The sequence below is a fragment of the Cydia strobilella genome, chromosome 11 (assembly GCF_947568885.1).
Source record: "Cydia strobilella chromosome 11, ilCydStro3.1, whole genome shotgun sequence".
Taxonomy (NCBI): Eukaryota; Metazoa; Arthropoda; class Insecta; order Lepidoptera; family Tortricidae; genus Cydia; species Cydia strobilella.
Genome location: NC_086051.1, coordinates 17,058,861 through 17,079,531, shown reverse-complemented (window position 1 = coordinate 17,079,531; position 20,671 = coordinate 17,058,861). Strand labels below are relative to the sequence as shown.

The 20,671-nt window shown below is 39.3% G+C and overlaps 1 protein-coding gene and 1 non-coding gene across 2 annotated transcripts in view; one reads left to right on the top strand and one right to left on the bottom strand.

The window, feature by feature from the left end:
- The window catches only part of LOC134745655 (calcium-transporting ATPase type 2C member 1), a 54,217-nt gene that overhangs the window by 20,690 nt on the left and 12,856 nt on the right, over positions 1–20,671 (top strand). Inside the window, exons 4-11 of the mRNA XM_063679777.1 lie at positions 2,427–2,583; positions 2,986–3,244; positions 4,782–5,019; positions 6,427–6,558; positions 7,187–7,353; positions 9,438–9,583; positions 16,335–16,537; positions 18,153–18,332. Of these exons, the coding sequence (XP_063535847.1) occupies positions 2,427–2,583; positions 2,986–3,244; positions 4,782–5,019; positions 6,427–6,558; positions 7,187–7,353; positions 9,438–9,583; positions 16,335–16,537; positions 18,153–18,332 (1,482 nt within the window). The remainder of the gene's footprint in view (positions 1–2,426; positions 2,584–2,985; positions 3,245–4,781; positions 5,020–6,426; positions 6,559–7,186; positions 7,354–9,437; positions 9,584–16,334; positions 16,538–18,152; positions 18,333–20,671) is intronic.
- On the bottom strand, positions 9,706–9,778 carry Trnas-gga (transfer RNA serine (anticodon GGA)). The gene has a single exon. It is a non-coding gene; the product is annotated as a tRNA-Ser (tRNA).

Sequence of the window (20,671 nt, the reverse complement as noted above, 5' to 3'; positions counted from 1 at the left end):
CCCACTAAACCCACCCTCTTTGCCGTTTGCGAGAGCGCCATGGGATCGAGTACACTTCACTCCACCAACCCTCCTCCTCCTAAAATGACGTAGAAGGGGCCAATCATATTGTATATTCGGGGAATAAGACACACGGTATAATGTTGAATACTTCCGAATGTCGTTTAATCCCAAAAATGGACTCCTAATATGATAAAATTATAAGTTTTCATAATTATCAATAATAATTCTAAAATATTCTGATATGATACTCTCTAATATCCTTTACCGAGTATCATAATTCATACTCGTTCAATAATAATACCTTTCGTTACCGCGTTTCACATTTATGGTTGTCAACATATATCATGATAATACCAGACTATTATTGAGTCTTCACGTGTCATTTCGATGACAATGAACAGACAGAATGGAATGACATCATGAGGTATCGTATTGTTTAGATCATAGCTTACGCTCAGTGAATCTGAAAATTGAAACTGTATTGTGTTTACTATTTCAAGAAAACATGGTTATTTAGATTATTAGCTAAAAATAGGTAATCACGAGATACTGTGTAAATTACATTAACATTGCTTTGCTACTCCGCCAAATAAAACCAACTTGTGTATTTCTTCTCAGCATACTTGGAGTTATCCAAGTAATTTCATGTAATTTCACGGTATGTTTCGCACACATGTTTTAGGAAACAGGAAAACGGCCGACTTATGCAAAGCTATGTTTGCTTTCAGTTGCCTCGAAATACACTCGACTCTCTGTGAAATGTTTCGTTGTTTACATATACATACAACAGTATGTATAGTTAACGCTATCTCTACTGAGCTCGTTCACATACGTACTAACAATGGCATTCTGTTAAACAAAAGCCATTATTTCTTTTGTGCCTGAGCGCGTGGCCTTTGTGCCTGAGGCTTACACACAATAGCCACGCGATCAGGCAAAAAGGCCACGCGCTCAGACCCAAAAGAAATAATGGCTTTTGTTTAACAGAATGCCATTGTCAGTACAGGTAAGTGAACGAGCTCAGTAGATAGACTGCATACTCTACAGCGGGCGTATAAGAAAATAAAAAGGGTTTAGCTCCTAGCTGACCTGTATGAAAAGTTATGAGTAGGTAAATGACGTGCATCTACAGCTATATACCTTTTTAGAAGCGCTTTATAGACTTAAAGAGCCCGGTAACGATTTTAGAGCAAAAATGTAAAATTGATAGATTTAGTCGTTGAAATTATACACGTTTTGTTACGTAATATCTAAATAACAAGTATTGGTTTCTATTAGCACGTCTTCTCATCATGCCTTTTAATAATGAGGTCACGAGCGACCGCCACCGGTAATATATGAAGAGAAGTTATTAAAAAATGATCAAAAAATTATGGTGGTAAATTATACAAGTTGATGTATAAAAACAGTTTCAGCAAATGTTGTAGATTGTTTAAGTATCAAAATTACGTTGAAATTAAGTGGATTTTCAGAGAAATTGTCACTTGTTTTGAAGTAATTTCTGGAGAAAATTGATTTCATCTAACTTTCATTTACACTACTTCAAAGTCATAATAATAAAAATGTAGTCTGTAAAAGGGGGAGTACAGGATATGTGTAATACAAAATTACCATTTTTAGCCGTCCAAACTTTACGAAATGTACAAATAAGAGCGACAAAATCAGTGTTTTACGTGCGTTTACCTAAACGTCCATCAGAAAAAAAAACATTACTAATTTAGTGTGTTTTCAAAAAATTTATCTGTAAAACGGCAAGATGAGAAGACGTGCTAATTGAAACCAGTATTTGTTATTTCTATTACGTATCAAAAGGTGAAAGGCGGCACAGGATCGGTCGGAGTGGCGAGCCTTGGGGGAGGCCTATGTCCAGCAGTGGACGTCTTTCGGCTGACATGATGATGATGATGATGATCAAAAGGTGTGTACATTCCAGCGACTAAATCTATGAATTTTACATTTTTGCGACTAAAATCGATAACGGGCTCTAAAGGCCAATCATATCTGTTGATGATGTTGTTTCGTTCGCTAGGTACGGAGCGTAAACGATAGGCATGTTGGCTACGCACCCTGATATGATTCCAATATCATTTTAATATCGGTTTGATGGTTAAAATTAAGCTTACAATTAGCATTGTATAGGTCTGAAATTAGTTTATATAGCTCCAGTTTATAAAACAAATGAAATAGAGCAGAAACAAGTTTTGTATGAAAAATTTAAGTGCGCTGTATTTTGTTATAACTATTGTATCTGAAGCTACATGAACTAATTACAGACATAGATATACCTTATCCTATTGTAAGTACAAAGTTTCAGAGCAATCTAGCTAGTCGTTTTAAAATGAGAGCGGAACTACGTTTGTATGGAGAACGCCGGGGTTGGTCGCTAGTATTCCCTATTTTAACGCTCTTCTCTATTTTTGCAGGTTCCGCCGTAGTAAGCATCATCATGCGTCAATACGACGACGCCATTTCCATCACCGTCGCCATCATGATAGTCGTCACTGTCGCCTTCGTTCAAGAATATCGCTCTGAGAAGTCCCTTGAAGAGCTTAATAAACTCGTCCCGCCTACTTGTAACTGGTAATTTGCACTCTAACTACAAACGATTAAGACCTATTTCACAAGTAGGTACTCATTATAAAGTCGCACTTTCATTTGTAGAAGAGTATCGCTCCGAGAAATCCCTAGACTTAACAAACTCATCTCACCTACTTGTAACTTGTAAAATAAACTGTAACTACACATCATTAAGGTTTATTTTACAAAACAAGGCATCCGTGCAACAATATCGCTAATATAGTCAATAAAAGAACTGAACAAAGCTCGTCCCGTCCACTCGTTTTGGTAAATTGAACTTTGACTACGATGCAACAAAGTTCACTTCATAAGTAAACATGTTTTCAGAACTTAGACGTCCATGATTATATGGTTAAACAAAATTCAACTTTAAGTTGACTTACCTAAGACTCACTTTCCTTCCAGCCTCCGCGAAGGCAGCATTGAGCACTTCCTCGCTCGAAACCTCGTGCCCGGCGACATAGTCCATCTCAACGTCGGCGACCGAGTTCCAGCCGACTTACGACTATACGACTCTACGGACTTAGCTATAGATGAAAGTTCCTTTACGGGTGAAACGGAGCCGGCTGTGAAGAATGTACTACCGAATAAGACCGCTGCTGGGAGAGTGAATAAGGATAATATAGCGTTTATGGGTACTCTGGTGCGGTGTGGTAATGCCAAGGTTAGTTTTTTGCGGATTTACTTTTATACGGACTTGGCTATATATGAAAGTTCCTTTACGTGTTAAACGGAGCCGGCTTTGAACAATATACTACCGAATAAGGCCGCTGCTGGGAGAGATGGCTATATATGAAAGTTCCTTTACGGGTGAAACGGAGCCGGCTTTGAACAATATACTACCGAATAAGGCCGCTGCTGGGAGAGTGAATAAGGATAATATAGCGTTTATGGGTACTCTGGTGCGGTGTGGTAATGCCAAGGTTAGTTTTTTGCGGATTTACTTTTATACGGACTTGGCTATATATGAAAGTTCCTTTACGTGTGAAACGGAGCCGGCTTTGAACAATATACTACCGAATAAGGCCGCTGCTGGGAGAGTGAATAAGGATAATATAGCGTTTATGGGTACGCTGGTGCGGTGTGGTAATGCTAAGGTTAGTTTTTGCGGATTTACTTTTATACGGACTTGGCTATATATGAAAGTTCCTTTACGGGTGAAACGGAGCCGGCTTTGAACAATATACTACCGAATAAGGCCGCTGCTGGGAGAGTGAATAAGGATAATATAGCGTTTATGGGTACGCTGGTGCGGTGTGGTAATGCTAAGGTTAGTTTTTGCGGATTTACTTTTATACGGACTTGGCTATATATGAAAGTTCCTTTACGGGTAAAACGGAGCCGGCTTTGAACAATATACTACCGAATAAGGCCGCTGCTGGGAGAGTGAATAAGGATAATATAGCGTTTATGGGTACGCTGGTGCGGTGTGGTAATGCTAAGGTTAGTTTTCGGACTTAAGTTTAGGTTCTACGGATTTCGCTATAGATGGAAGTTCCTTCACGGGAGAGACGGAACCGGCGGTTAAAAATATACTACCGAATACGGCCGCTGCTGGGAGAGTGAATAAGGATAATAAAGCGTTTGTGGGTACGCAGGTGCGATGAGGTAATGCTTAGGGTAGTTTTTTGGGACTTAAGTTTAGATTCTACGGATTTGGCTTTAGACCAAAGTTCCTTAACGGGATAAACGAAGCCGGCGGTTAAGAATATACTACCGAATAAGGCCGCTACTGGGAGAGTTATTAAGTTCCACTTTCGCACTATTTCGCATCAAAGTGGTAAATCTTCGATGATGATGTAATATCAATAATTTTCCTCCTGCTCTTAATAAAATACGTAAGAGCCACAGAGTATTCGACGTATATTCGGGAAAGTACAAGTTACTTCCGAGTGTTAATTCCGAAAATATGGTCTGATCCAAAATGTTACCGGGAACGGCACAACTCTACCTGATCTGATGGAAATCATCAGCCATACAAATGAAAAATAAAAATATTACCACTGAAATTTGAACCTATGGCGTAGGAAATAGAGTTGATTTTGCGTTGTTTGGAAATTGAACGAAACAAAGCAAAAGCGACTGTTTCAATTGAATATGATTTAAATTTCATCGAACTGAAGATAGGTATTAACCAAAGTTCGGGGGTGATTCGGAGTGACCCGAACACATCTTAATTAGATTTATATTACAATTTCCAGGGCATTGTGGTCAGCACAGGCGAGCGCTCCGAATTCGGCGACATCTTCCGCATGATGCAAGCCGAAGAAGCCCCTAAGACACCCCTGCAGAAGTCCATGGACACCCTCGGGGCCCAGCTGTCTCTGTACTCCTTTTGCATCATCGGCTTCATCATGGTGACGGGCTGGCTTCAAGGGAAAGCACTGCAGGAGATGTTTACCATTAGTGTCAGTTTGGCGGTCGCTGCTATTCCTGAGGGTGAGTTCTTAAATTATAATTTGAAGTAAAAAATTCCTTGTCATCAGTGCCTAAAGCTCAATAAATCCATGAACAAACAAGTTCCAAGTTAAAGTAAAGGTGAGACCATGATAGCTCCTCTAAGAAGCCATGACCTGAACACTCAAGGTATGATGCTTTTTGAAGTACCGACTCAGACACTTCTAAAGACAGCTTCGGTCTTTCCAGTAGGGTTAAGCTCAAGAATTCTAAAAAAACACTTAGCCTTTAGATGTCTTGAGTGGTTATAGGGCAACTTGTCTTGATAGTAAGTCTCATAAGTTTCCTATGCTAAGTATAGTCCTGAAACTATGACACTTGAAGCCTTCAAGTGCAGTCCTTTGACACCCTCGGAGCCTCGTTGTCTCTGTACTCCTTCTGTATCATCATTCAAGGAAAAGCTCTTCAGGAGATATTCACCATTAGTGTCAGTAGCTCCTAAAACTCTCTAGAAAAATCCAGAGACACTGTGAAGGTAAGATGCCTCATGCTCATTGTGCCTTGTTTTATGCAAAATAGTATCTAATGGTTCACTGTCCAAGGCCCTAGATCACGCGGCCGCGGTAGGCTTAAGGGGCTACCTGAGGTTTTCATCGATTTTTGACAAGTTTTGAATCGTATCTCCTACTTTTGCACTACATATAGAATTATAAGACAAGCAGCTATCGGTTCTTCAATCTTTTATCTCCATTTTTGTCTACCGGATTGTGAAAAAAATGAATACTTATTTATTTATTATTGTTTTAAACATTGTCTAAAAAAACACTTTTTTCGTATCTCGATTGCTGTGAAAGATCTTACTTATACGAAATCTACATATTTGGGTTCGTCTTAGACGTCTCTAAAAATTTGTCTTAGGTTTTAATTTTAAACTAATTAACACAAAAGTTATGGCCAGAAAACCAGTTTTTTGGCCTAAAATTGTTCAACTTTGATGCCAAATATTTCGAAAACAATGAACTTTGAAGTAAATATGGGATACTATATTGCTAAAATCCGTTGCTGTTAATATGATAAGCTACAAAGAACATTAGAAAACTAAGGGATTCAAATCGAAGGTCATTGGGGCATGGGATCCCCTTAAGAAGCGCTGGCTGGACGTCGTGATGGCGGACATGCAAGAGAACAATCTCACACCTGAGGATGTCGAAGACCGGGCAAAGTGGAGAAGAGTGAGTAGGAAAGCGGACCCTGGCGCTAGGTCGAAGAAGAAGAGAATCTAATGGCTGTTAGTTTTCGGTGTTTTTAAAGTCCATTAAGTGTCATCTCCAACTCCAATATGGACACCATAAAGATATTTAGAAACACCCTTGAAGCGCACCTGACTCCTGAAGGAGGGTTACTCCTCTAAAATTCCACAAATGTCAACTTTCCCTTTTCCACTTCCAGGCCTGCCGATAGTGGTGACCGTGACTCTTGCGTTGGGTGTGATGCGGATGGCCAAACGCAACGCGATCGTGAAGAAACTACCCACCGTCGAGACTCTGGGCTGTGTTAATGTCATTTGTAGTGACAAGACTGGTTCGTATTACATTATTTTACACACAATATTACACATAAGTTGAATACGTAGTTATATCTTTAGTATATATCCTTTCTATTGTCCTTTATACGCATCAATGTGTGTGTAAGTTTCTCAGAGCAGTCATCGAAAAAAAAAAACTTATTCCGTTGCAATGGTAATCTTGACACTTGCGTTGGGTGTGATGCGGATAACAAAACGCAACGCGATATTTAAAAAAAAACCGAAACTTAGTATTTGAACAAGAGTATAGGTGCCCCACAATCGCATTATTATACTAAAGTCCAAATAAAACAAACTTTTCACTTCTTGTCGCTGTCCGTCATAGGCTAAAGTGCTCGATCGACGAATCACAAAAACGAAACGAGATTCCTATTGGCTAATGACGAAATTACCTCCACATTAAGCTCCGCATCGATTTTATGCGGATGCGGATGTTGAAAATAATGCGGAAGTTCCGCGGTTGCGGATGCGAATACGAATATTCGCAACATCCCTGGTCTGGGTGATGACGGTAGCCGCTAATGCTAACGCAGGTTCTATTTCTGTCCTGAACATTGGCGGCCTTAGTTATCTTTCCATTCCTCTCGTATGTGCCCTTCCAGTTTAAACATGTGTTATTTACAGGAACGCTAACGAAGAACGAGATGACAGTGACCTGCATGTCGACTTCCGGCGGCCATATTGCGGAAGTACGTGGCGCCGGTTACAACGCACGCGGCGATATCCAACTTCGTGCTTATAAAGGACGGGACTTGGATGTAGCGCGATCTGCTCTACAGAGCATGCTGGAGGTAAAATGGCGTCAGACCTTGAAACAAGGGCCTGACACTCTTTGATAGAGAAAGATAGTCTTATTGCGTTTCCTATAAGAGGAAAGAGAGAATATTGCCACGCTTTGTCCTTATCACCGACCGGGTGGCATCATAGGTAGGAGGCGATGGCGAAATACCGAAATGTATAAGAGTGAAAGAGAAATAACCCTATGCTGCCCAAATTTTATATGAATATTCTTTCTCTTACCCCCGGTCGCTCGGTGGCGCGTCTATAACTACTTGTATATACTATGTCTATGCCTGGAAATGAATCCTACCATGGAAATCCTAGAAATACACTAACCCCTAAAAATGCTTTCAACCACAAAAACTAAAATAAAAAACCGGCCAAGTGCGAGTCGGACTCGCCCACCGAGGGTTTCGTACTTTTTAGTATTTGTTGTTATAGCGGCAAAAGAAGTACTTATGTATAAGTTACTCTATGGTTTACTAAAAAGGCTAGTGGTGCACTCTAGTGGCAGAACATTGCAGTAATATCCCCTATTTAGAAAACTCTAAAAATAGCTTTAACCTTGAAAACCTGGAGTTACCATGGTTACCAGTACAGCTTGACACTGGGTTAACGGTTTAACCGGTTAACCCCGGGTTAGTGGGATGGTGTAAGTTGCGCTAGGAATTATCAGGCCTCCTTCACTCGCTCAAAGCCACGCGCTATATGCCTACCGCTCGGCGTATCGTCGACGATATAATCGACAGAGGGCCGCCGAACGCCCGCCTGAGCGCTCGCACCGCACGTTTCCCGCGCTTACGCTTCGAAATGCCGAAACCACGTAATTATTGTGCAGGGTGTAAAAGTCAAAAAACAAAAGAAAATTTGTCGTTTTTTTAGGGTTCCTTACCCAAAGGGTAAAAACGGCACCCTATTACTAAGACTCCGCTGCCGCTGTCCGTCTGTCACCAGGCTGTATCTTATGAACCGTGATAGCTAGACAGTTGAAATTTTCACAGATGATGTATTTCTGTTGCCGCTATAACAACAAATACTAAAAAGTACGGAACCCTCGGTGGGCGAGTCCGACTCGCACTTGGCCGGTTTTTTCATTTCCGAGAGACGAAGAAAGGTGAATAGTATTTCAAATCTATCTTTATGAATTTTGTCACTATTTATTTCTTTGAACATAAGTAGATAAATCGTAAATTAAGGAGTTTTTTGAGTCAGGTATTATAAGTTGTTTTTAAATATTTGATTGACTAATATAAAATATGGTTGATTCGCAACATTCGTTTTATTACAATAATAACATAAGTAACAGTACAACCCTAGCGCATTCTTACGATGACGCGTTGGCACGTGGCTCGCACGGCGAGCAAGGCAGTCTCGACTCTTTGTGCGCATACTTATGGTACATTTCTTCTCGTCCTGAGCAGCAGGTATTATTATTAAGATTTTGTAGGCTATTATAGCGTAGGTATTTTCGCTTTTGTATGGGAATGATGTATCTGTTACGTAGTAACTATTTATTAATCTGTGGAATTATTGACCCCGAAAATACAAAAAATTACTCCCATGAAAATAAGTCTTCAAAATCTACCCGTTGTTAGGATTAGTGGTAGGTGTTACAGTAAGGGATTCTTGAAAAATAGTACGTAGGTTTCCTGAGAATCAGCAATGCGCACGTGACACCACTTAAATTGCCTAGACTAGTAAAGAGACAAACCCTGAAAACTCTAAAAATTACAAAAATTAAATTGGATTGGTCTTAGCAAGTTCTAATTTGTAACCGGCTAATGAAAACACACGCTCTTCCATAACAACAAAATAGGGTATTTGACTACTAGTCAAATCAGTTTCTTTTTTCGAACTGTCAAAACGATTTTGCTACTATGGAATTTATATGAAACACTAGCATGTGACGTCACAATCAAATTACGTACTCTTTATAGTTTTATACGGGTTTTAAAATAGAAATTGTGTTTAAAAATAACTGCTGTCTACGTTTCTCTATTAATCTTCTGGTGCTTTATTTCATGCATGGTGTAAAATAATTTATTTTAATTACAGTCAAATACCCTATTCGATTTCGTTCAAAATTCAATTTCAGGTGGGCGTCCTATGCAACAACGCCGTGATTCGCGACGAAACTCTATACGGGCAACCGACAGAGGGCGCTTTACTCGCGGCGGCCATGAAGAACGGAATGGATGACGTCAGGGAACAATATACCAGGCTTCACGAGATACCATTCAGGTAATAACAGCAACACTCTGTCACACACGTGTGTCAGTAGTTAGTATAGAAGTTCCATACTACTGTGAAACTGGGGCGCTCCGGGGGTTAAGGGTGGTAGAAAAAGTGACGAAGCCCTCCAGTGGTGAAGGCCGGATTCGAACCGGCGTCTTTAGCAATCCGGGCTAACGCCTTGAACCCCTAGGCCACCCCGCCACGGCGGAACCCGTCCCCATAGATTAGTATATGTTATTACTGTAATAGATAAGAAACTCTCGGACATTTCACGTTCACGTCTCTACTAGTGCTGCCCCTAGCGGTCCTGCTCTCAACTAATGAGACTGTATATGCAGTAAACACGCACACATGTACACTCACACACACACATACTTATGGGTTCTTTACCTACAAGTAACAATTTTAATATTGGAAACTGATTTATGTAGTTTTCTTTGTCGTACCAAATTCCATTGTATATGCTTAGAAAACTACATAAATCAGTTTTTCAGAATAAATAAATGAAAACTTATGTTGAATCAAGTACAATATATTATTTATAAGTACCTACTTATTTACATACGTTCCATTCCAAGTAACTAAGACAAATGCAAATACAGCGTGAAAATATCTTAACAGCGAGTAGGTATGTACATATAGTATGTAACAATTTATTTCCTGACTATGTTTTAAATAATAATTAGAGGCAACCTATTTCATTTCTTCTTCATGATCCCAAAATAACTTGGAAAGCTTCATTGATAGTTTGATCCAACTTTTTATTGATTTCATTTTGATCCATTTTTGGTCGCATATTTCATAGTTTTTAGAACATTCCAGCTTTTTAACCACAATTTGTGGTGCGGTCATCTGGGTGTTACAGCGCATAGGTAGATTTTTCCTTTTTTAGGTTTACTGAAATTGCCATTGACAAAATCGAAAAACTTATCGATACCTGCCGTGTCGCAACTTTATTCTTGAAGCTTTTTAATACTCGTACCTGAAAATATATTTACAATTAAGATGTTATCAAAATTATAAAAAGAGTATTTTATAGCGAAACAGGACAAGTGTTGAGCATGCATTTTAAGGGTGTGCTATTGTCACATTTAATGTTAGGTAACAAGAAATCAGTGAATCGGGATATAATTCATGTAAAATGTCGACAAAGGTAACGGTATTGTGCTTGGATTTTGTCATTAGATGTAGGTCTTTCCAATTTTGGCAGGTTGTAGTTGATTTATCAGATTAAGACCTAGCCACGGAAAACAGTATCTTAGTTATGATAATCAGAGCAACGTGTATCTAAAGACGGGCACTAAGAATGGTGCTAGTTCAACGGTTGTTATTGAAATGTTACAATGTTCCATCGCCAACATTTCATAAATATGCTTTGCCCGAAGCCTCTATCAAAGCTTTTGATAAAGATGAAATAATAAATAAATGTTCCGGAGCACTATATATATACTCGAAAATTTACTTACCTTGTTCTTGTACCGATGTACATACAAGAAGGTACACAGATTCGGCGCGGCCGCCATTGCTTTTCATCTTGCCTGCGTTGGTTTGGTTGAATGAGTAAAAGCTCAACTCAACACAACTCAGAAGGTTGGTTGTGATATAAAGAAACGCTGTTAGTTAATATCTTAACATAAATTTGATCTAAAGTATGTTTAAACGGAATTTATATTAAAAACCAACTTAGAAATAATTTCAAAATTTCCCGTCAAACCAAACGTAATTTGGTTTTTTTATTCGTCATAATACGTCAATCTGTCATTGTACGGTGTTTGCACTACATATTAAAAAAACTATTTTTACGTTGCAAATTTAATTTGTTTCCTAGTTCATTTGCAACGTAAGGTTAGTAACACTATCAAAACATTTTTTATTAAAATAATATTCTTCTAGATTTAATTAAATACGATTAAGATACCTGCTTAAATATTTGTTTGGTATATTTTGTTTTCCACCATCTACACACAATAATTATATCTAGCCACACTCAGCCCTCCTTATACTAAAAGGCGGTATCTCAAAAACGAGTGAACTGGAAATGAAACGTTATGATTAAAATTTAAGGTACTTATTTGCATTCAATCTTCAATTGAGATACCGCTTTTTAGCTCAGCAGGGCACCACGGCTGAGGAATAGATGTCCAGCATAACCAGGAGATGGCATTATTATCAGCATTACATTACTCCTCTTCAGAGATACTATACCATGCCCGTCCCAATCTCTCGACTATATGCCATATTACTAAGATTTACTGACCAATTTTTGATACATAAAATTTTCATTTTCATTTCCAACTCTTAAGGGCGTACAGTAAGCGCTTGCACCTCCTATACGAATTCCTTACGGAATTACGATATAGCTAGAGAGACTGGTGCTGCCATCTATACACAAGTTTGGGAACAAATCAAATTATTTTATTAAATATTTGGATTTGTTTTTTTTAAGTAGTCACACTACTGTATAGAGAGCGGATTTGAAGTAGTGATCTCAATATTAAGGTAATATGGATATGACTGGTATAATCAAAGATAGATATAACTCCGTCATAGATGGATACAGTCTAAGGAAAAAACGTGCCTCGAATATCACGAAAATTTGATTCTCGATCAGATGGCGCCACTACCTTTGGCCTACTCTCGTATAGAGGGCATTGACGGTTTCGTTTGTTATTTAACAATTTTAATGCATATCAGTGAAAGAACATGGGTCAAAATCATAAAAATAATTAATGCAAATAAAAAAAAAACATTTATCCATATTTTATTACATTTTATCGTATTTTTATAAATCTTCATTTTTAGTTTTAAAGTGTGTCGATAGATGGTAGTGAATTTACTGTTGTTACAAAATTTACTATGACAGTACCGCTCTATCTTATTATATCCTCTTTGGTATAATTTATTATTTTGTCTACACACAAAAATAATAAATAAAAAGTTAATAAAAAGGTAATAGTCATATCCATATTAATATTGAGCTCGCTACTTCAAATCCGCTCTCTAGACATTATACATGATGAAAATGGGGATTTAGTTTTGACTGTTTTCATAATTTGTCGCTAGATGTCACTCTACCGAGCGTAAACTAGCTAATGCTATGTTAACATAGCATATACTAGACCGCTCTGATATAACCCAACAATTTGTACGATATACTATTACTTATTTTTTTTTTGGAGGTGACAAAGTCATTCAGTGAATGGACCACCACCTTGTCTTGTTAATATTATCCTCGTAAGGCCCAATGTGCATTATAATGTACACACTGTTTCAATCTAATTTGAACCTTACGCTAACTGAATTAAGTAGCATTTCTTTTGTTTCATTGTTTTCTAAAACAAACGAAAGTCACCCTAATCTTCTATACAACAAGGTTCAAATTAAAAATAGGGAAACTTTGTATGGTGGGCCTTACGAGGTTAAAATAGGGCTACTAGTCAAATAAGCTTATTTTCTCGAACTGTCAAAACGATTTTGCTAAGTATGGAATTTATATGAAACACTAGCATGTGACGTCACAATCAAATTACCTACTCTTTATAGTTTTATATGGGTTTTAAAATAAAAATTGTGTCTTATAATAACTGCTGTCTACGTTTCCCTATTAATCTTCTGGTGCTTTATTTCATGCATGGTGTAAATTAATTAATTTATATACAGTCAAATACCCTTTTCACATTGAGCGGAGTAAGCTTCTCTGGAAGCCAAGGAAATTTGAAGCTTATAGGGGCCGTGCGCGTTGGAGGGTCCGCCATCTTGTGGCCCGAATATGAAACATAAACATGTACAATCGCGATCAGATATCGGAGCGACCAAGGCGCTCACAATTATCTGATCACGCTTTTATTGTCAAAGCGTTAGAGTGCGTGTTCAGATATATATGAGCACCTCGGCCACTCTGATATATCTGTACATTGCCAAAGCAAGTGCTGCCATCTACCGTTCTCGTACGTTTTCTTGTGCATAGTAGGTTCTGCCATCTTGTGGGCTACATCGGAAGTATAAACTTCACATTTACGCCTCGCGCCAAAAATCTGACGGCTCCTTTGCGGGCAGCATGCATATAGTGTATACATGCAAGGCTGCACGCTCCCTATACGTTAGATTTCAAAAAATGGGTCATAATCTTATATCGCTTAACACTTAAAGCCCTGTTCACATTTGTCTGTCGTGTCGTGTTGTGTTGTGTTGTGTTATGTTGTGTCGTGTTGTGTTGTGTCGTGACGCATATCGGTTTTATACATTTAATATAATTGCGTGCACATTTGTCTGACGCAGCGTGCTCTCCCGCATGGAGCGCCAGCTATAAGATCAAATGCATGTTTCTTCAATTTGCCGATGGATGTCGCTGTACTGAGCAGAAACTGACTAACGCTATGTCTTCGCAGTAAATGCTAGTGTGCTATTTAAATTTAGATCTTATGTTTAAAGTCAAAAGTAAAATGATACCTATTTTTTAAAATGACTAAGTGTTTCATGTTTTAGAAACACTTACGTCATTTATTTATCTATACTATAGGTGTGGTCAAACAAAATTGGCAGCAAATAAAAACCAAAAAAACCCCTTCGGCCGCGTAGTAACCGGAGTTTCGTAACCAATTGCGACAAAAGAAATAATCTACTTTCTACGATACTAGTTTCGTAGTTTCTAAGCAATAGGTTTTTTTCTTACACGTTACTGGTTTCGACCAAGGTATTTCTATTGAAATAATAAGTTACGTAAGTGCACTTTACATTCTTAATACGTAACTAAAATAGATTTTCAAAATGATATCAGAACCTCTTTAGATATTGATTACGAATTGGGCCAGAGTGGTACCGTTTGATAAATAAGTTTTGTAACTGGCTACAAAATGGGAATCCAAAATTACATTAAATCAATAGGTAGGTAGGTTAGGTTCGTTAGGTAGCTTCAAATGCCCGAAGGGCAAACCGCCCAGAAATAGGAGCCCCGCGAAGCGGGACTCCGTCTAGTTAAGTTGTGAAGTATATGTTTTTTTTTAAAGAAACAGTCCGACGAACTCCAGCTAACTAGACGGAGCCCCGCGAAGCGCCTATTTCTGGGCGGTTTGCCCTTCGGGCATTTGAAGCTACCTAACGAACCTAACCTACCTACTGATTTAGTGTAATGACACGAACCAAATTAAAATTTTTCTAAGTCCCGCGCCCCTTAATATTCATTAAGAGTTCGTTTCTGACTATCCCTCGTAGGTACCCCCGTACGATACTAGTGTCGGAAAAAACATAATAGTTGTCGCTCGAAACCAGTTACGAAAGAATTACGCGGTTTCGTTTAAGTAAAAAAAAGTATTTCGTTACAACTAGTATCGTAGAAAGTAGATTATTTCTTCTGCTGCAATTGGTTACGAATCTCCGGTTTCGTACGCGGCCGAAGGGAAATAGTTATTTGTTATACAAGGGTGCAAAGTTGTATTTTACCCGCGAGTGTAGAATTGAAACACGAGCAAGCGAAAGGATTCCATAGGTGAACCACGAGCGAAGCGAGTGGTTCTAAAATAGAATCCTGAGCGTAGCGAGTGTTTCAACACACGAGAAGTAAAATACATTTGGGCCCGTGCACCTCACTATAGCGAGGAAAGTGCAACATCCACAGGCGATAGATCACCGTCATCACTGGAATCACTCATTTCTTTACGATATTATAACAGAAAACCAAGGCCAAACTGAAAACCAGCGCTGGACTTCAGTCTAGCACATGCTGAGCTTGGTACCCATGGCCAACATGTATTGCAGAATTTGATTACCTATTAGATTAGACAATAAGTTAGTATTTAACCTAGAATAAGTTAACACTATACTTAAACTAGAACTTTTGTATTGTATTGTTGTATTGCTATTTTCTGTACTATCATGTTTTGGCAATAAAGTGATTTGAATTTGAATTTGAAAACTCTGGAAGTTGTGTATTTTTACGCGAGTCGGCGAGAAAAAGTATTTAGTAAAAAAATTGTTGACAATGTTGACATTTCTGATGTATGAAATGTAAACGATGCGTTTTGAAATTGCATCGACTCAACTTGTGCGTTCAGAATTATATTTAACATCATTATAAAAAAACAAACGTTTCTTATGGAATTTTAAGGTTTATGACTTAAAATCATTAAATAAAGCTAAATTTGGTATTTTTTATTAGATTCTCAAACCATTTATTTAATGATAATTAATATCGAACGAACCATTATCATGAGCGTTTTACGTTTTGTTATCTGTCAAGCTACTTAAACACGCTCCATCCAAGGTCAAATTACTTTCCCCACTAGTGGATAAAACGCGTTTTTCCCCGCTTGTATTGAAGGATAAACGACAACTTTCCGAGCTAGTGAGGGAAAAAAAACTATACTCATCCTTACTGTTGGGTGCTAGTACTAGTATAAGACGAAGATAGTATGATTATCTCTGTCTATGTTTGAAATGAGACAGTCCTTCGACAAACTATATACTTATGTTGGAGGCCGACAGTAAAATCGGGCAGATCGTAAAGTTCCTGTCGTAATATTTTCACGGTAGTCACATTAAACCATTAGGGTGGTATTAATATTCTCCAATTTCTTTGTCCAATGTATATTTGCGTCTCACATTTTGCTTAGAGAGAGAGTGAGACGCAATGGACATTGGATTTAGATAGGTTCGTTCTAGGAGGATATAGGTGTTTGTCGATGTACGATTGTCATTTTGGCTAGGCCCCCTGGTCTATTTGTGTAAGTTTTTTCCATAACAGTTATCTATTTTGTTACAGTTCAGAAACGAAAATGATGGTAGTGAAATATGCCCCAAAATTCAATGATGGAAAGCTGAAAGAAGAAGTGTTTGTAAAGGGAGCTATAGAGAAGATATTACCGCTATGCACACAGTATATAGATAGCGCGGGCAACTATTCGCCAGTCACCAAAGAAAAGCAGAACGATTTTATGACTGAGGCGTACAATATTGGCAGGATGGGTAAGTTTTCTATGCACACAGTATATAGATAGCGCGGGCAACTATTCGCCAGTCCCCAAAGAAAAGCAGAACGATTTTATGACTGAGGCGTACAATATTGGAAGGATGGGTAAGGTTTCCATTAAACAGTAGCCTTATTCGGTCGCTTTTAAGTTTTCAGTTTTAGCTTCTAGTTTCAACTGACGTTTTAAACCTGAAAATTTGAAATTACTTAAGAATATTTATTCAATTATAAAATTTTGGAACCTATTTGCGTTTTGTCAGTATCGACTTGAAATTAGTTTGTTGTAATACAGAAGAAAAATGGTCTTATTAGGCTCGATTTCCTCCTACGCTGACATCGGTCAGTCAGTGAAAGAAAGAAAGAAGAGAATAAATTTATTTAATGCCACAACAATATCACATAAGGAAAAGGAGACATACAGATAGAAAAAACATTGGACCCTAAAATAGGAACTCAGCATAATTTTAGAAATGTCCAAATTAAAATGTTATTAAGTAATACTAATAGTATTTAGTATTAATAATTTTAGTTTTAATTTTTAGTTAAGAACTTACTAACAATGCTATGGACCTATGAGTTGTCTGAAAATAAACGCATTTTTTATTTTATTTATTATTTTTTATAATGCCGCGGTAATCCGTGGCGCCGGTTATCAGTATACAACTTCGAGGTTCGTTTTGATCGATTATTCTGTCAACGTAGTGAAATTTAAAATCCACCCCTTAATTGCGTTCCGGGTGTTGATGGGGTTGCCGCGATTTTGTAGTGCTTCTGGTATGTTTGCGGAGGCACAAGTTGACAGCTTTGCGGCGATAATGCGCAAGAGGTGCGCTTCACTGATGCGTCGCCTGCGCGGCAGCCCCAACAGCATTCTGGGCGTGTTCATGGAGCGCGAAAATGGCCCCACGCTCAACCGTTGGCAGGGGCTGCATGCACTCGCCGTCTAGTTTTTAGTTTTAGTTTTTATGCGCTACTAACACTAGTAATAAGATTGTAATGTTTGCTAACCATGTATGGACCTTTTAGTCTGCAATAATAGTACATTTTACAACTAGTGTGAAAAGACATTTCACACGTGTTGTAAACGACGTTTTTTAATACAATTGCGAAAAAATAATAAATTAATATATCATTAGTAGAATCATACCACCAAACCAAACCAAAACCAAAAGTACGTATACAGCCCTTGATAGTTGAGCTGCCGCAGCCCGCGATACCTTCATACTCGTGCGCGCCCCGGCCGCGGCCGCCGCGGGCCCGGCGCGGGTTGCTCAACGACACCGAGGAGTAACGAGTGAGGCCCCAGTACCTGCTCAAGCTAAATTACATTAAAACTGCGTTTCGAAACTATAGTTTGGACCTAAAAAGTAAAAAGCACTAGTTCGAGAAATTGAGCTTCACGCACGCTACGCAGCCACAAAAAGTACCATTTTTTGAGCAACTGTATTAAATTTAGATTAAGGTACTAGCATTGAAAATGAGTGCACCATTTCGCCGTTAAACGCAAGTTTGGCGAAACTTGTATAAGTTTAAAATGTGTTATACTTTTTTGAAAATAAATTAAAAAAAAAAAAAAAATGATTTTTATTTATATTATTTTATTAATTACAGGTCTCAGAATCATAGCCTTGGCTCGCGGCGCATCTCTCGACGCGCTCACGTACACCGGCGTGTGCGGCGTGTGCGACCCGCCGCGGCCCGGCGTGCGCGAAGCCATAGCCACTCTACGCACGGCCGCGGTCCACGTCAAGATGCTCACGGGAGACGCCAGGCCTACTGCCCTTGCTGTTGGTACGTATGGTGGCTAAAAAATATGTGCATTCCCGTTGCCAGGGAGATTTTAGGAGCAACTTTTACTATGGGACCGATCGCGAAAAAAAGTTTGGCCGTTACATACATTTCGGCTGGTCCGATTTCTATGGGTGGGTACATTTTTTTTCGCGATTTCACGGTCGGTCCCATAGTAAAAGTTGCTCAGTATAATCCCAAAACCTCCCTGGCGACGGGAATGCACCTATTTTTTTAGACACCCTGTTAAATATCACTCTACAATAAGTTAGTCATAGTAATATTACTGACGCACTAACATTCACTGGACGACGCCATCGCCACTCTACGTACAGCCGCGGTCCACGTCAAGATGCTCACGGGAGACGCCAGGCCTACTGCCCTTGCTGTTGGTACGTATGGTGGCTAAAAAATATGTGCATTCCCGTTGCCAGGGAGATTTTAGGAGCAACTTTTACTATGGGACCGATCGCGAAAAAAAGTTTGGCCGTTACATACATTTCGGCTGGTCCGATTTCTATGGGTGGGTACATTTTTTTTCGCGATTTCACGGTCGGTCCCATAGTAAAAGTTGCTCAGTATAATCCCAAAACCTCCCTGGCGACGGGAATGCACCTATTTTTTTAGACACCCTGTTAAATATCACTCTACAATAAGTTAGTCATAGTAATATTACTGACGCACTAACATTCACTGGACGACGCCATCGCCACTCTACGTACAGCCGCGGTCCACGTCAAGATGCTCACGGGAGACGCCAGGCCTACTGCCCTTGCTGTTGGTACGTATGGTGGCTAAAAAATATGTGCATTCCCGTTGCCAGGGAGATTTTAGGAGCAACTTTTACTATGGGACCGATCGCGAAAAAAAGTTTGGCCGTTACATACATTTCGGCTGGTCCGATTTCTATGGGTGGGTACATTTTTTTTCGCGATTTCACGGTCGGTCCCATAGTAAAAGTTGCTCAGTATAATCCCAAAACCTCCCTGGCGACGGGAATGCACCTATTTTTTTAGACACCCTGTTAAATATCACTCTACAATAAGTTAGTCATAGTAATATTACTGACGCACTAACATTCACTGGACGACGCCATCGCCACTCTACGTACAGCCGCGGTCCACGTCAAGATGCTCACGGGAGACGCCAGGCCTACTGCCCTTGCTGTTGGTACGTATGGTGGCTAAAAAATATGTGCATTCCCGTTGCCAGGGAGATTTTAGGAGCAACTTTTACTATGGGACCGATCCCGAAATCGCGAAAAAAAGTTTGGCCGTTACATACATTTCGGCTGGTCCGATTTCTATGGGTGGGTACATTTTTTTTCGCGATTTCACGGTCGGTCCCATAGTAAAAGTTGCTCAGTATAATCCCAAAACCTCCCTGGCGACGGGAATGCACCTATTTTTTTAGACACCCTGTTAAATATCACTCTACAATAAGTTAGTCATAGTAATATTACTGACGCACTAACATTCACTGGACGACGCCATCGCCACTCTACGTACAGCCGCGGTCCACGTCAAGATGCTCACGGGAGACGCCAGGCCTACTGCCCTTGCTGTTGGTACGTATGGTGGCTAAAAAATATGTGCATTCCCGTTGCCAGGGAGATTTTAGGAGCAACTTTTACTATGGGACCGATCCCGAAATCGCGAAAAAAAGTTTGGCCGTTACATACATTTCGGCTGGTCCGATTTCTATGGGTGGGTACATTTTTTTTCGCGATTTCACGGTCGGTCCCATAGTAAAAGTTGCTCAGTATAATCCCAAAACCTCCCTGGCGACGGGAATGCACCTATTTTTTTAGACACCCTGTTAAATATCACTCTACAATAAGTTAGTCATAGTAATATTACTGACGCACTAACATTCACTGGACGACGCCATCGCCACTCTACGTACAGCCGCGGTCCACGTCAAGATGCTCACGGGAGACGCCAGGCCTACTGCCCTTGCTGTTGGTACGTATGGTGGTTAAAAAATATGTGAATGCACATAACTGACATTCGTTAAAATTGTTAAATAACAAACGAAACCGTCAACGCCATCTATACGACAGTAGGCCAAAACTAGGAGCGCCCTCTGAACGAGAATAGAATTTTCTTGATTTTCGAGGCACGTTTTTTCCTTAGACTGTATCCATCTATTACGGAGATATCTAACTTATTGTAGAGTAATATTTAACAGGGTGGCTAAAAAATAAGTGCGTTCCCGTTGCCAGGGAGATTTTAGGATTATACTGAGCAACTTTTACTATGGGACCGATCCCGAAATCGCGAAAAAAAATTTGGTTGTTTCACACATTTCGGCTGGTCCATTTTCTATGGGTGGGTACATTT